The sequence below is a fragment of the Ictalurus furcatus genome, chromosome 17 (genome assembly GCF_023375685.1).
Source record: "Ictalurus furcatus strain D&B chromosome 17, Billie_1.0, whole genome shotgun sequence".
Taxonomy (NCBI): domain Eukaryota; kingdom Metazoa; phylum Chordata; class Actinopteri; order Siluriformes; family Ictaluridae; genus Ictalurus; species Ictalurus furcatus.
The window spans coordinates 7,303,542-7,320,381 of NC_071271.1; the positions used below are offsets into that span (position 1 = coordinate 7,303,542).

Consider the following 16,840-nt stretch of genomic DNA (forward strand, 5'->3'; position numbering starts at 1 on the left):
AGACACAGGCTAAAGTTAAAAAGGTGGAACTAAATATTTAGGATATATAGTGGTTCCAAGTGCTGTTAAAGTAAGTGAACTAATAAAGCTAGCTAGCACCACTTATGAAGAAGCAGTGCAACATTTTGCATGCCCTTAGGATAAAATTAAGAACAAATTTAACCAACAAGACAATTAGAGTGTTTGCTTTCACAGATGTTTCGTCATTATCACACGTAATAAAATGCTAAGATATTAACAGTAAAGCAAAAAAAAAAAGATCATTAAAAAGTTTTAAAGCTTTTTTTCCCCCTTCCCTCAAGGGAGTCATGGCAAAACCTTGTGCTTTTTTTTGGATTCCTTTTAAACTGTTTTTCTGTTGATTTTGCCTTATGCCTTGGATTGTTGCCTTGCTGCAATATATGTCTACATTTTTCAAAAGTTTTTGGATTTTTTTTTAGTTTGTACATATATTGTAAAATAGATATGTAAAAGAGATACTTGTTGTTTTCCCACTCAGAACAATGGGGAACATAATATTTTGCGAACATAATACATCTGCTTAGCAGCTACAATTGCCTGAATGTGGTGGATATATAATGCATTTGGAATGCATGTTGGGTATTGTAATGTCAAGATGTTCACTGGTGATAGAATACTGTGAATGTTGTCAAAACCCCAAAAGTGTAAGATGCAATATTATACAATACATGTGTATAGAAATCTACATATGGTGCCAAATTTTATTCTGGAATGCCTTTTTAATTTAGGCCATTGTTGGCAATTCGGATTCTGTTTACAAAATACATTTTTGAGGACGGACATTATTGCAAAGCAACTTAAAAGCCAAATGTTTGGGTTTATTCCTGCTTTCTAGGAGCAATAAAATGCAACACGCATATCTAGTGTCAATCCCTGCAACAGCCTACAGACAGTCTAATTCATTTTTATTTGCAGGAAGCACACAGAGAGAGCCAAGAGATGCTTGGTAATTGAGCTCCAGAGACAAGACGTAAAGGAGGGATATAAGATGCACTCATTTCTATTAGTGGTGTATGAAAGCGGTTTTTTTCTTCTAACCTGGACATGTTATCCGGCGAGCAGGCGGAGTTGTAGCTGGTGGAAACGCTGGTGTCAATGCTGTCTGAGCTCTCCAGGCTGAGCGTGTCGTAGTTGTCCTCACCAGCAGAGGGTGCTGTGTGGTGCAGGATGGAGTGATGGACCAGCGGAGGAGCTGGAGAGCTGCTGAGCTGTGTGTGGGAGCCATGTAGCGCCTCCCACTGGCACTGAGCCTCGGCTGCAGCCTTCTGCTTCAGCTCGGCCAGACGTCGCCGCTGCTCCTCGATCACCTGCTGACCTGGAGAGAGAGAGAGAGAGAGAGAGAGAGAGAGAGAGAGAGAGAGAGAGAGAGCGAGAGCGAGAGAGAGAGAGAGAGCATGAAGAGAGGGATGTAAGAGGAACCAGAATGGACAGATATATAGTACAAATTAGGTGTGAGACGGTATGTGTATGACTGACTGTATGATAAATGTCATTTTTCTTTTTTGTGATGACAGGGTGATGACATCTAACATTGTGGCAATGCAATTTATTTAATATGGTAAATGACTTTGATCAGTAACCAATTAGAATATCAAGAGGCATTGCAGCATTTTACCACAGCAATACAGTTTGCCAATTGAAACTTCGAAACACATTTTTCGTGGCATAAATTTAACAATACCACCATTTCAGATTTCTTTATCATCAGATACCATCACACCGCTAATACAAACACAAAAAGGCTCAAACACTGACATCTACATTGTAGTACATCACCATAGATGCCTTCTTCACAGGAACTATACAGTAAAATAAACATAAAAATTGGACCAAAGCTGGAGGCTTATACAAAGTACACACACACACTCCCATGCCAAGCCCAAATCAACAAACGATACCCATGTATCCATGTAGGATGACACGCTATGGATAAGCTGCTCCATCATGCCCTCACACATACAGCACAGAGACCTGGACTCCTCTTGAAAAATGAATACAAATACTGCCCAAGCAAATCTGTTCAGTCTTAATGATGCTGCTTCCAGTCACAGAAAAACACATCTTAACCATTCGGCTCCATGCTGAGAGAGATAAAGTAAAGAAATACAGAAAGCACACTTCGAAATGGAATCATGCACCATTTTAAGTCGCACAGGATCAGTTAGAGAGAAAGTGAAGGATGAGGTGGTGATGGATAAGAAGATGATGAGGACACAGTCAAACCCACTCCAGACTCAACGCAATCTACCTGTGGGACTGTCCATGGTGGAGAACTCAGGCGATGATGGCAAGCAGTCTGGGTGAGAGTGGGGGATAACGGGGGTGAACGAACAAAGTGAAAGACACAACGTCACACTGGTTATAAAAAAAAACGTGAAAAAAAAAACTGGAGGAGGAGTTCAGAGGAAATTGTGGATGGGATGGGGAGGGGTAACAAGCGCTGGTATGTTTCATGCTAAAATCAATCAGATCATCAGTTTAATCACTTTATTCCGTTTCACTCTCTATATTTAGTCTAACCTTAACATTCTATTCACCTTCTAGAAATGGATCTCCCATGGACCAAGCCTTCTTCCCCTTTCTTGTGAAAAATTCCAGACATTTTTCAGACTTATCATCAAATTGAACTTTGCAGAATTTCTATATGCGGTTTTCTTTCCTTACGTTCCTAAATAATGAAATGTATGGTTTTCATAATACAAAAAGAAAAATATCAGCTGTAAAAGTAATATCCTGGACAATGGAAAACGTTTTTCTCCTCAACTTTGTCTTAATTTCTATATATTTCCACGTCTGGGAATAATGGCCTATAAATTCTATACAATTCCAGATTTTCCAAACCTGCATAAGAACCTTGTTGATTATGGGCATCTCATTTATCTCACAATAAAACTGCACGACTTATTTAAAAAAAAAAACAAAAAAAAACACATCATATCTTACATTATCAATTAGTTGAACAATGTTTATGGAAATGTACTTAAAAAAAATAATTAATTAATTAAAAATTTTACAAATGGAGGTCATGTGACAGACTAATAATCACCCTTTTATATGCACAAAAAATGGCCATTTTAAACCTTTTTATTTGTGCTTGTTACTCATGTAATCTCTGTAATATACATACAATTTCTAAAAACAATCTTTTCTGTTCATTAAAGCCAAGCTTAAAGTTTCATACTGGAAAAATGTTCAGCATTTCTTCCTAAAATGAGACGCCTCGATATATTCAAACAGAATATAAAAAGTAAAACAGTGACATTGTGGCTACTTCTGTGTGTCACGGCAGATTAAAGAAACGTGTGAATACCTTTCTGTTGCAGTGCCAGCTGTCTCTTTATCTCAATGTCCTGTAAAGTGGCTGCGAGGTTGCGGGGGAGACTGCCAGTGCTGTTGGCCATCATGATGGGATTCTGGGTAATTGAATATACAATCATTTACAACTCCATTTAAAGCACACTAGTGCAGTACATCACCATAGATCCCTTCTTATACTTAATAGTATTATACAGCATATGTGTGTATGTATATGTGTGTGTGGTTTACCCTTGAGGAAGTGTTGCGGCCAAGTGTTGCAGTGGTGTAAGTAGGGGAAAGTCCAGCACTCACTTTTGGCTTCTGTGAGGATTGACTGGCATCACTGTCTAGTCTGGAGCGGTACACCTACAGACCAGAGAAACCGGACCATTTACACCCCCAAATCATCCCATGCAATGTTTTAGTTTTGTCCGTTTTTCCAGTCTTAAAAAAAAAAAGAAAAGGCTTGTAAATATGCAGAGGCCTGGGAAAAATCACCACACTGTGAAATTAGTTCTGAAACTACAGACTCAAACGAGTGCCTCAATCAGACGTAAACGCATAGGATTTCAATCTGGTTAATCCCAAAAGTGAGAAGAGAGAAAATTGCATTTAAAAATTCTGACTTGTAGCTAACCAACACCTTGCTCAGAGCATGACCTTGACTATGTGAGGGGGAAGAAGAAGAAGAAAAGAAAAAAGAAAAGAAAAAAGAACAAAAAAACCATACACACACTTAGCTAGCCAGGTCTTAGATATGTTTAAGCAGTCGGTGAAATTTTGATGAAATATAGGCAGAAAAACTCTATTTTCTGTCGGTTTGTCAGAATTTAGACAGAGCGACAGGTTTTCCCAGATTGCCACACAAGTGTTGCTCACGTTTTCTGTCTATTTTTAAATGTCCAGTATTGGTCTATATTACTATTCTCTCTAGTTTTTAGATTGAAATTTTTTAGTTATGTATGCAAGATCCCAACTAAATCTTTGTTATATACCCAATATTACTACAGTTTCACAGTTATATTCACAGTTATGTACTAAACATGCACTCACTTTAGCATATTTAATATTTAAATTGTGTATTTTGAAGGAAAAAAAGTAAATACATCTATGCGAAAATGGTGAGGAATATTTCTTTCTAAATTTCTGTCTGTTATACAAAATAAAGCCACCTGCTTTATCCCATACAAACACAATACTCTTAATCGAACAGACAGCGTTACTGTTTAGACATTTCTTGCAGAGATGTGTGACCTTTCCAGATTGTTTGCCAGCAGAACAGTGGCCATGAGTCAAAGTCCAAACACAACCAAATAAAACCCAAACAATATGACAATGTTCCTCAACAATATACAGCACAGACTTTACACTTGGAGTTCCTGGAGCTGCCATGCATTAAAAGAGACCTACATGACAAGGAAGATATGAAGAAAGAGAGCAGAGGGAAAAGAAAAAGAAAGAGGGAAGTTGGGTCTGCATGGCACGGGTTACCTGCAGAGGCCTGTGTGCTGAGTGAGCTTTAGCCTGGAGAGGAGGCGGGCACAGCTGGCTTGGATCTCCAGCCGCCATCACCTCCTGGTACCAGCGCTCTAAATCTAGCCTGGGGATTTGAGGTCTAAGCCACTCCGGCTGACCCTTTACCCACATCGGAATGCACAGGAAGGTGGTGGGGTGGAATGAGACGAGAAAGTGAGGGGAAAGAGGGAAAAAAAAGAGGAGGAAAATAGAAGAAGATAAGAGAAAAGTGTTATTAAGGAACTGAAAGCTGGTTTAATGAGAAGAGTGAACAGCTATTAATCCACTTTAGAGAAATTGCTTATGCAAGTTTCTGTTTTCTACCAAAGGCGTCAGTGCAGCTGGGTGACGGTCCCAAATGAGCTAGAACAAATAACAAAAATAAATAAATAAATAAATAAAACAATTAATTGTGGATGCTGTCAATTTTACCCAGCAAACAAACCACATCAGCAAACCTCTGTATACCTTACATATAAACATCATGTTTTACGCTTCACACCTCCAGTCCTGTACACAGCTTTTACTATTCCACTGCGGACCTACAGTTAGTCAATCTTCTCTGTATCTTCTACATCTGTACATCAACTATTGTAACTGTTTATATGCGGACACCTTTCATTTTAATTGATCGCGTAATGAAATAGCTCTTCAGATGGCAGAAGGAGACGTCAACAAGAGCAGTGTATTGTAATACATGACTGAAGTCCATCTCGCTGTACCCCACCTGATTCAGCATACAGAGAGCTTGATCATTTCCTAAAACTACAACTTGTTTGACAGAGCAATAAAACCTCAGAGACTGACTATGCAGTCCGTTCTGAAACGATGAAGCATGTGTTACAAAGTGGCACCTAAAAATCATGTGATTCAAATAATTTACTTCAAGAAACTTGTTTTAACCCGATGGACACGTTGCTCTATTTTTTTTGCTGAATAAAAATGCCTGCAGTAACAAGCAAACAAAGCTTTATATTTAGGTAAATTCCAGACCTGAATCTGCAATGCAATGTACTATAAGGAATCAAACAGCCGAAAATATTGCTGCATTGAACACAGCTCTTTCATATAGATTTAATGTATTTATTGCTACCTAAGCATGTAGCTGTTGTGTGTGTGTGTGTGTGTGTGTGTGTGTGTGTGTGTGTGTGTGTGTGTCTGAGTGAGTGAGTGAGTGAGAGAGAGAGAGAGAGAGAGAGAGAGAGAGAGTGAGAGAGTGAGAGAGAGAGAGACTGAGAGAGAGAGAGAGAGAGAGAGAGTGAGAGAGTGAGAGAGATTGTATCTGTGAATTTAGAAAAACAGCAGCTTCATTGCTTAGTCCATTTTGTTCATTATTACATCATGATACTTGTTCGCGTTGACAGAGTGTCAATGACAATGAAACACCACCATCATTGACGTGTGTATCAAATGGCCTTTGATTTCCACCTCTACAGAGAGGGACACTTCAGAGTTCTTACTGCGAATGGTGAAGCATTCAGACAAAACAGATCACTACAGAATGGACTGTAACACTGCCAGTGTTACAGTGAAATGTGTAGAGGAGATTCCATGTCAAAACAAAATACAATCAGATGTGAAATACCATACATAATCTGTATTGCTGGTCATTAGTGACATGAAGAAAATGTACCACACTGCCACTTTATCTCTTCAAGTGCTTCACTCAGAAATGAATGCAATTTCCTGCTCTACTTTCATCAGTGAGTTGCAGCCGTGCCACACTGAAAAGCAATCACTGTCCAATCACAGCCCTAAGCAATACACACAAAATCGTGTGTGCAATCGGAGAAGGGGAGAACTTCCCGAAAGCTTCATTTTCATCTAATTAAACGTTGAACCCTTTATCATCAAGGATTACTACTTAAACATGGTAAAAAGTGTTAATATGTCCAGAAATACTTACAGCTCACAGCAGGGACAAGAAGACCTGAAGAGATGAAGTGTGTAATGTTTACTGCATGTCACTAATGAAAAGAAAAAGTTTTGGCATTTTATTTCACATTTTGTTCATTGGTGTTTGCTTTTTGCTCTGGCATGAAATAATCGTCAGATTAACGGCAATGTATTCGACTAGTGTTGAAGACATGGTTATTTGATTTAATACAGAACTACACTGAATTTAAGGGTGCAAATGTACAGACAGATTAATGTACCAGAAAGTAGGGGCTAGAAGAGGAATTGTTTTCAAAAGGTAAACAGACACACCTCAAAACAGAGAGAAAGAGAGGAGCCATGGGGGGAAGGAAGACAGGAAAAGGCAGGCTCAGTGAGGGTGGGCTGACGCAATTGGGCAGGAGAGGTGGGGGAGGAATCCACCTTCGGCATCCCATAGATCTGGTTTAATTGGCCCACAGTAACATAGTCCTGAAACCCAGTATGGATACGCAGATGGAAGGGAATAAAGAGGAAAGGAGTGAGACAGGTCAAAAGGTTAAAGACAGACAAGCATAAAAATTATTTATTATATATAATCTCTGAATACAATTTTCAAGTTTTATAATTAAAAGATTTTACATATGTTCTCCTAAACCCACTGATGAGCTTATGGTTTAAGCCATTTAATACTGGGTAATGTATGCTTTATGCGCAATGCAAAGTAAATTGGTTGTGTATTAAAGCAAGCCATTTAGGAGTATACAGCATATAGTAAGTGCAAGCAACAATTAGAGGTAAAGAAATTAAATCAGAGCACTATGATACTATGATACCTCGCAGGGGGCAGCTACAGCTGGGTCAAGTATAAGTGAGGGGTCATGCGAAGCAGAGTTGGTCAGCTGGGTATCGCTCACATACATCCTATAGACTTCTGCCATCCGTCGCCCCTGTACAACCACCAACGGATTTACACAGGACCAGAGGTCAGTCATTACGTACAACCTACAGTTGCAATCAAGATTATTTAACCCCCGTTGCAAATCAGGTTTATTGTCAAAATGTACAGACTTTCAGCTGTTTGCAATGAACAAATCAAACAAAAGCAATTGAAATAGTTCAACACAACAAATGCTTCAAGTGGTTTCCCCAAATTCAACTGAAAATGAGTTTTGGGCCCTCAAAAACACGATTCATTTGAGAAAAGAAAAATAATAATAATAAAACATGGAGCAGATCCAATAGGGCCTCATCACACCATCAGTACTCTTGCCTTAACAATTAGAACATGCATGTAAAAAAAATAAAATAAAAAAAAAAAACAAAAAATAAAAAAACCTCTGTTTACCTACATGCAGTCTGGACTATAATTAAGTGTAACGCATTGCCCTGTTGAAATGTCAGTGTTACTGCCCTTCAGGGTGGGCCTGAGAGACACTGAGAGACAGCTGTACTACTGAACGGAGACTATTCAGGGCCAGAGTGATGGCTGTGCACCAGGTTTTACAGAGCCTTTTTGCCCTACATCAGTGTTCAAGCTCTTGTGGATGAATGGGCACAAATTCCCAAAGCCACATTTCAAAATCTAGTGGAAAGCCTTCTCAGAAGAGTGGAGGTTATGATAACAGCAAAGGGGGTGGGGGAAAAAACCTCAATATTAATGCCCATAGTTATACTCAGGAGTCCACATACATTTGGCCATATAGTGTATATTAAATACGATTTCCAAAGACAGAAGAAAGTAACAAACCCATAATGGTATTTTATATGGTCAATTATTAGCATTGAAAAGTATGACTTTTTTTACATTAAGCTTCAGGAACAAAGCTTGCCAAGCTTAATCTTTAGTTCAAAGCAGTGCACTGTAACTTAATAAGCACATGAACCGCAGCATAATTAAGATGTACAGAACCCTATTGATGGGTCCTTTATATTGTCTGAACTTAGCCTGTCAATCATAAGAGGAATATATCTGCATTATCCCACAGCCATGCTTAATGCTTGAGACAAAAGGCATTGATTCATTTTCTATAACAGCATTTCTGACAACAGTTCCAGTTGTAAGGTTTATATTATTGTTCTCCATTTGTTCTTGTTTCCATAGTAACAATTTGCACATGGATTTGTATTCTGGACACTCAACATAAACAGATTATAAAAAATATGGTTTCTATAAAAAATAAATAAATAAATAAATTCTGGGAGGAGATGTTTAATTTAGCTTCTTTTGAAAGACTCAAAAACAAGACATTCTTTGTCTAACTTGTTTCGTAGATGTTCCACAACATTAAATGTAACTATAAATGAATAAAAATTGTAATGTATTGTTCTTTAATTAACTGAAATTTTTTTGGAGAAATTTCTGTAATACAAGAGGAATAAAACACTTCTGGACATGCAGTTATTGGAAAATAATCAACTTCAGGGAAATAACTACATTACAGCATCTCGCCTTTTATTACTTTCCTACAACAGCATGGCCCGTTGTGTTTCATTGCTTGCTTATTGCACATCTGGTAAAGATTAGGAAGGAAGGAGCTTAGTTTTAGATGATTAAGATGTAATCCTATATGTTTATCCCCTCTTGCAATGTTTTAGTACATGAAGGCACAGCCTATTACTGCACTAATGGGTTTCTAAAATATATTAGAAGTATTAGAAAGCTAAACTGCTTGTGGGTCATGATTTAAGGATGAAAAACAAATGTGGTCCTAATACAAGACCAGTTATGAACCACTAATTAATAGGATGACGGATTGGATACCAACAGTAAAAACTAACTGGTGTCTGTAGCAATAGTTATAATAATGTCGGCAGAGAGATTTCCTTAACATTAACCACACGGTGTTCGATTATTACAATCAAAATAGCTTTCTAGATTAAACAGGCAAACTAACAATATTAAATAAAATACAATGAACTATGAATTCATTCAGTGTAAAACAAGTAAAAGATGTTAGTAGAAACCATATGGGGGAGAAAAAGAGATTAAAGAACAACTAAGCTTCAGAACGCTTGGTCTCCCTGTTCTAAATTTGTACATTAATCATTTATTTTCACAGGTTTAATATACCCTTACCTCTTTTAATGTGCTGGAGCCTTTAGGAAAAGTCCTGCCTCCAGTTAAGCTAAAGTATCTCTTCTCCAGACCAGCCAGCCTCTCCTTCTCCTGTAAAATCATGCATGTGTAAGAAAAGAGACGACCCCTTGAGCAGAGCATCATATATAGTTTAGTATTTCACCAGACGCTATAAAGCACAGGGTATGCTTGTTATTATATCGTTACTGGCGGTAGTTTGTTATTTTGGAAAATTTGCCATGCTGTGGAGAATATGCACCACGAAACGTACCACAGAAGGCAGCCTTGAAGCAATATACCTTACTGTGCACAGCATACTCGTAATGTATTATGCATCATCATAAGGCAGCCCGTGTGAGAGTTTTCTCTGGCCCCAGGCCTTCCTTCTGCACATTCCAGTTACAATCAAATTGTGTAGAACCCACCAAAAGTCAGTGATCGGGTAAGGAGGACATTATTCAAAAGAAGTAACCAAGAGGCCAAGGGTGACATGATGCTACCACCACCATGCTTCACTGTGGGGATGATGTTCTCAGGGTGATGAACTGTGTTGAGCTTCTGCCAAAACATATGGCTTTATGCCAAGCTCCATTTTGGTCTCATCAGACCAGAAAACCTTTTTTCCATATATTTGCTGAGACTCCGACATGCCTTTTGGCAAACTCCATATTGCTCACCACTCTTCCATAAAGTCCAGCTTAGTGTGGTGTCCAGGCTATGATTATCCTGTGAACGGATTCCACCGTATAAGCTGTGGATCTTTATCAGCTCCTGACTTGGCACCTTCCTTGGCTGCTTCTCTGACTAATGTTGGTCAGTTCATTTTGCTGGACAGCTTTCTCTTGGCAGGACTGTGCTTGTGCCATATTCTTTCCATCTTTTAATAACCGATTTAACTGTGCTCTGCAGGATGTTCCAAATTTTTATTTATTTATTTTTTTAAATTTATAACCGAACCCTGTCTGATCATTTTCTAGAAACCGTTTTGATGGCTCATTTATCTTCAAGATGCCGTTTGTTTAGGTATGTCTTCTAATAAACTCTGGAGCCTTCCAGGTGTATTTATATTGAGATCACGGGGACACTTTAATTCCACACAGGTGATCTCCATTCATCTAATTATGTGACAACTGGTTGCACCAGAACTATCTTAGGAGTTGCACAGCAACGAACACTTATGCAATCACATCTTTTGCATTTTTTATTTGTAAATAATTTTATAAACTATATTGTTCCCCCCCACTTCAATATTACAGACTATTTTAGTGAATACCCAGGCAAGGTACTGTAATTAGCACTGTTAATGTGTGTCTGTGTTTGTGTGTGCGCGAGCGTTGCAAAGTAGTGGATGATATAAGGATGAAATATGAATGAGGGGCTGTGTGTATTAAAGTGTGTAAGGTGCTGTTGTTTGGTTTGGGCGGTTATGTCTGCTGCATTAAGCTGCTGAAGATGATGCATGACCTACTCCATACAATGATTAGGCTGTGGTTTCAAACATGCCCCGAATGGAACGCTAGTACGAATTCGCTAGTCGTGTTCACTGATTGCATACCTTCTGAAGTAGCTGCAGGGTGACACTCCTGTCCTTAGCCACCTTTTCACACTCCTGTGCAGCCTGCAGGCCCAGCTGATTGGCCTGCTTCTCCAGAGCTGTAACCTTTTCCTTCAAAATTAAATAAGCACACACACAAGGTCATAATTAGGTTGCCCGTTTAATACGTTACATTGGTACAAGTTCACTGCTCACTGTTATCTTAAAGGTTTATTGTACAATAGTGTGAATCCCGCAGGTGTAAGCTGCTCATTTGAATGAACAAACAATAAAAATGAGTTTATCAACTGTCGGGCTGATAACATCTCCATGCTGTCTCTCTATTTAACTTTGGCACAATTCATTGTAACCAAATATGTTCCATCTGTAACCAAATATGTTCCAGTAGGCCAATGCCCCTGAGCACAAAGTTAGGCCCATGAAGACATGGTTTGCCACGGTTGGAGTGGAAGAACTCAACTGGCCTTCACAGATCCTTGAACTCAACCCCTCCACACACCTTTGGGATGTATTGGAATGCTGACTGTGCAAAAAGCCTTCTTGCCTGACATCAGTGCCTAATCTCACTAATGTAAAGCATCCTTGAGCTCTGGAAAGGTGCAATATAAATTAAACATTATTATTATTAATGCCCAGATAGCAATCAGCTAATGACTACTACCATAATTGTTATTACTTAGTTATTATAGTCGTAAGCATGTCAAGGTTATACATTTTAAACCAATAACTCAACAAGTAGAACTCAATGGCATTCACAGGGATGGCTCTGCTATAAGTCTAGTCCTTCTTGTTATTTCTTGCCAGAAATACGATTAAAATATACTTCAAACAGGAAGGAAGCTTTTAAAGAAGAACCATTTCAGACATTTGACCTTGACCCTGTTTGAATCAATTTCCGACGTATAGCCGATTTGATGCAAGAAGTAAGCATAGGCAAGATCTGAAATAAATAAAAACAATTCCGTATTATTTTGAAGAAATATATTTGATTTCTTACAGTGGATGTGTGGTATGTCATAGGCCAAAAAACCTAAATAATTAGGCTTCTTTTTGTCTGCCACAGTGACTTCTGACAGGTTTTCCAGACCACCACACATACAGAATTGCTTACATTTTGGTGTAACCAAGTTTTTTGGTCTTTGCAGTGATGGTCTTTCGTAGTCTGTACAATTGTAGTCTTTAATAAAAAAAATATAGCTCAGTGTGGAATCAGTCAGAAACGTGGCCTACACTGTAAAAAATTACACATTAGCAAGTGAAGAACTCTTTAATAAAGGAAAGAAGGTATCTAATATTTATCATTGTGAGATTCTTATGCATCAAATATAATCTACCTAAAAATGCTCTTATTCTACTATCAGATAGATAATTTAGCTTCTTTCTAGAAACAAATGATTGAAAGAAGCAAAATTATCTGCAGTAGAATAAGAAAATTGAGTAAAACTATCTAGAAATAGTCATATTTGGGTTTTTTTTTCCATCTAATAAAGGGGAATGTTAATTGAATTTGCCTGTATTCAAGATATGTTTTTTTGCAATGTATGAGCATGACTGTGAATTAAGAGCAGGCTCAATTTAGTGATGAAATAAAAAAATCGAAGCACTGCATACCTTTCTCTTGGTCAAACTGCTTTGATACTGTGCTTTCTCCTGCAGGAGCTGCTGGGAAATAATCTCACGTTCCTCCTCCAGACTGCTCTCCTTCTCGAGCTGCTGGAATTCCAGGTCCTCAAACTGCTTTGTCTCAGCCTCCAGGGTTTCTGCTTCCTATAGTGTGCAGACACACAATCAACCACGGGGTCAGAGAGCAGCATCAGGTAGGCAGCTCCAGTCAGCGGACAAGCACAGGAGCACACGGTACTGCAGCTTAGGAGCACAGCTGCTGCACACAAAGCATGACATACTGCTGGTAGCTTTACGATCATAAAATAATTCCTTGAATATGTGAAATACTTACTACATTATGACCTTATTGTATACTCAGTGCTATATGGTGCTTTTAAGACTAAATTCAGTTCAGTGGTCAAAGAATATCCACATTTGCTGATAAAGTGATAGCCATTCGTTCTTCCTTCACTTCACAGTTCTCAGACCTGTCCCTGAATTCGCTGGCTATAACGGTCTATTTTTTTATCATTTTCAACATGTTTCTCTAAAAGAACTGTGTGATCAGGTTAACCAGATGAAAATAATGTCCACTTCACTTGATGATGTTCCCACAGAGATGAAAAAGCAATTTTTCCATAATTGGCCCCAGTATCCAGGTGTTGATAAATTCATCTTTGGATGCTGGGATGGTCCCAAATTGTTTTAAGCAAGCTGTTGTTCAACCTTTGCTTAAGAAACAGGGTTTGGATGAAGGTTGCCTTAATAATTATCGGCTTTTCTCTAAGCTATCGTTCCTATCAAAGCTGTTAGAGAAAGTTGTGCAGTCACAGTTGATCCTGTTTTTAAATTCAGCCAAGTTATTGGAACCTTTCCAGTCTGGTCATCATAGCACAGAGTCTGCTTTGCTAGAAGTGTCCAAGGACATCTTACTGGCAGTGGATGCTGGTAAAAATACTGTATCGATGCTACTAGATCTTACAGCGGCCTTTGATACTGTGAATCATAATGCACTTCTTTGCCGTTTAGAACACCTGTTTGGTATCAAGGGTACTGCCCTACAGTGGTCCAGCTCATATCTTAAAGACAGGTCCTTTTCGGTAGCGTTGGGTAAATGCTCCTCATCTTCCGCTCCTATTATTAGTGGTGTACCTCAAGGCTCCATTCTGGGTCCACTTCTTTTTAACTTATATATGCATCCGTTGGGGAATATTATTAGAGCGCACAATGTCTCTTTTCATTTATATGCTAACGATACCCAGTTGTACATACCATTGAACACCGGTGACTCCATTCAACCGTTGTTGGACTGTCTCGACGATATTAAAAAATGGTCAACAAATAACTAATTTTCTCCAACTTAATGGAGATAAAACTGAAATAATTGTTTTTGGTCCCCCGAGATTGAGAGATGGTCTCACAAATGAGTTCGTAACCATTTCTTCCCAGCTTAGGAACCTTGGTATCATCCTGGACTCAGAAATATGCTTAACCAAGCATAAAAGAATTTTCAATTACGGATCATTTCTAAACTTAAAAATTTTTGTCTTTCCAAGCTTTGAAGGTTATACATGCTTTTATCACATCGCATTTAGATTATTGTAATTCATTGTACTTAGGTCTTCCTCAGTCATCTCTTGCTCGTCTTCAGACGGTTCAGAACGCAGCTGCAAGTCTTTTGACGAGGGCAAGGAAATATGATCATGTCACCCCAATTTTCGCATCGCTCCATTGGCTCCCGGTCCAGTTTAAGATTCTGTTGTTTGTCTTTAAAGCTCTTAATGATCAAGCTCCTTCTTATCTCAAAGATCTTCTTACTCCACTTTCATCTAGCAGATTTTCAAGATCTCCTGATAGGATTCTTTTGTATGTCCCTTTATCCCGTTTAAAAACTAAGGGGGATAGGGCTTTCAGTTGCTGCCCCTCATTTATGGAATCCATTGCTACTGGACATCCGCCTTACACCCTCAATTATCATTTTTAAAAAGTGGCTGAAAGCGTATCTCTTCTCCCAGGTGTTTTAACCTCATTTTTACTATTGCTTATTGTCTGTCTATTTGGTTTTATTCTGCTTCATATTAAAATTTTTCTTACTCTGTTCAGCACTTTGGTGCTAAATAAATAAATTTACTTACTTCCTTCCTTGAATTGATTTTTGTTTTTTTGCTGATACTCTGATGCCAATCTTGCCTTTACTTGACCTACAGTGAACCTGACTCATGTTTTCACAGAGGATCATTGGTCAGCCTTCACAGTACTATAGGCAAATTCCTTTTGACATGAGCAAGCCTGAGGGCAGAGTTTGTGTCAGTGTTGATTTCTCTGAGCAGCCTGCAGGGCTGTTCTTTTGGTAAAAACCGTCTAGCAATGAAAATCCAACTCAAAAAGAGCCTGGTCTTCTACGAACTACCAAAAGGAGGAAATACTCCAAAGTCTGAGTGTAGTGACTACTGAACCTACTGAACAACAGTAACAAAAAACAAAAAAAAAAATCGATCATATATTTCTCATAATCCTAATCCTGATGAAAGCATGTGGAAGACAGAAAATGCACAGTGATAAAGAACATCACTATTAAGTTCTACATTAATACATTAGTAGAATGTTAGGGGTTAAAAAGAGGCACGGGAAAAAAAAAAAAAAAACCATGGATGCACACAGGAGACCTCATCCAGTGAAACAGCAGAACCAAACAGACATGCACAGCTACAAAGAACAGAGCTGATTTTCTTACCCAGAATTCACCACACAGCCCTTAGACACCATTTGACACACCACCTCTCTGTACATTTACCCATGTAGGCAAAATGAGGTAAATGAAAGAATGATGAGAGGCTGCCAGCAGACAGTATAGGAATAGTTTCACAAAAATAAAAATAAAAACAACAACAACATGGCTAAAAATCAAATCAATGCAAGCTAATAGCAACCTGCATGATGTGTGTTTTGTAAAACTATTCCTTACAAAGTGGCATGGTGTTTGCTTTCATTATTCAGAACTTGAACACAAGCTTACTATCATTTTTCTGCATAAGCATCATGCATCCCAACATCTACCATCTGCTGGACCAAAGTGGGTGATGTGGTGTGTGTGTGTGTGTACTGTAGGTTCAGAGATGCTATGATTGGAAGGAGTGTGTGAGTCACGCAGAGTTTCTGATGGTCCTGGTATGAGACTGGCAGGACAGGACTGACCCTTTTGAGTTGCTCCTGCAACTGCTCCCTTAGAGACTCGGGGCAGTTATGCAGCTGGTTCTTCAGCTCATTGTAGCCGTCCTGAAGCCTTTCCAGGGCTTCCCGCTGGCTGTCAACATTGGCCTTCTCCTAGAAAGAGAACACACACACACCATCCATGGGGAAGAGAGAGAGAGAGAGAGAGAGAGAGAGAGAGAGAGAGAGAGAGAGAGAAAAACACACTGCTCAAATCCACGCCATGCACAAGCGTCTCAGGTTAGAGGTCACAACAGACCGTGGTTTGGATGAAGAACAGAGGGACGTGACTTTCTACGTTTATTACAGCATCCATATTTACTCAATTAACTCAAAATGTGCCGTACTTGTGGAATAATGATAATGAGTCTTTATTGGTCACATATACATTACAGTACAGTGAAATTCTTTTCTTCACATACCCCAGCATGTCAGGAAGCTGGGGTCAGAGTGCAGGGTCAGCCATGATACAGCACCCCTGGAGCAGTGAGGGTTAAGGGCCTTGCTCAAGGGCCCAACAGTGGTAGCTTAGCAGTGCTGGGGCTTGAACCCCCGATCTTCCACTCAGTAACCCAGAGCCTTAACCGCCAAACCACCATTGCCCAATACACTTCCTGTTTAGAAGGATGACATGTACCAAAGGCCTTTGACAGGGCGGAACCGGCCTCTGTTCTCTAACATTT

At 39.0% G+C, this 16,840-nt stretch overlaps 1 protein-coding gene across 2 annotated transcripts in view; it reads right to left on the bottom strand.

The window, feature by feature from the left end:
* The window catches only part of phldb1b (pleckstrin homology-like domain, family B, member 1b), a 72,676-nt gene that overhangs the window by 13,012 nt on the left and 42,824 nt on the right, over positions 1–16,840 (bottom strand). Inside the window, exons 10-19 of one of the 2 annotated variants that reach the window (XM_053646405.1) lie at positions 16,143–16,271; positions 12,954–13,109; positions 11,343–11,453; positions 9,788–9,877; positions 7,545–7,658; positions 7,042–7,200; positions 3,568–3,684; positions 3,332–3,434; positions 2,270–2,317; positions 1,060–1,336 (exon numbers count right to left, since the gene is read on the bottom strand). In XM_053646405.1, coding sequence (XP_053502380.1) covers positions 1,060–1,336; positions 2,270–2,317; positions 3,332–3,434; positions 3,568–3,684; positions 7,042–7,200; positions 7,545–7,658; positions 9,788–9,877; positions 11,343–11,453; positions 12,954–13,109; positions 16,143–16,271 — 1,304 coding nt within the window. The remainder of the gene's footprint in view (positions 1–1,059; positions 1,337–2,269; positions 2,318–3,331; positions 3,435–3,567; positions 3,685–7,041; positions 7,201–7,544; positions 7,659–9,787; positions 9,878–11,342; positions 11,454–12,953; positions 13,110–16,142; positions 16,272–16,840) is intronic. The other variant, XM_053646406.1, reaches the window with a different exon arrangement.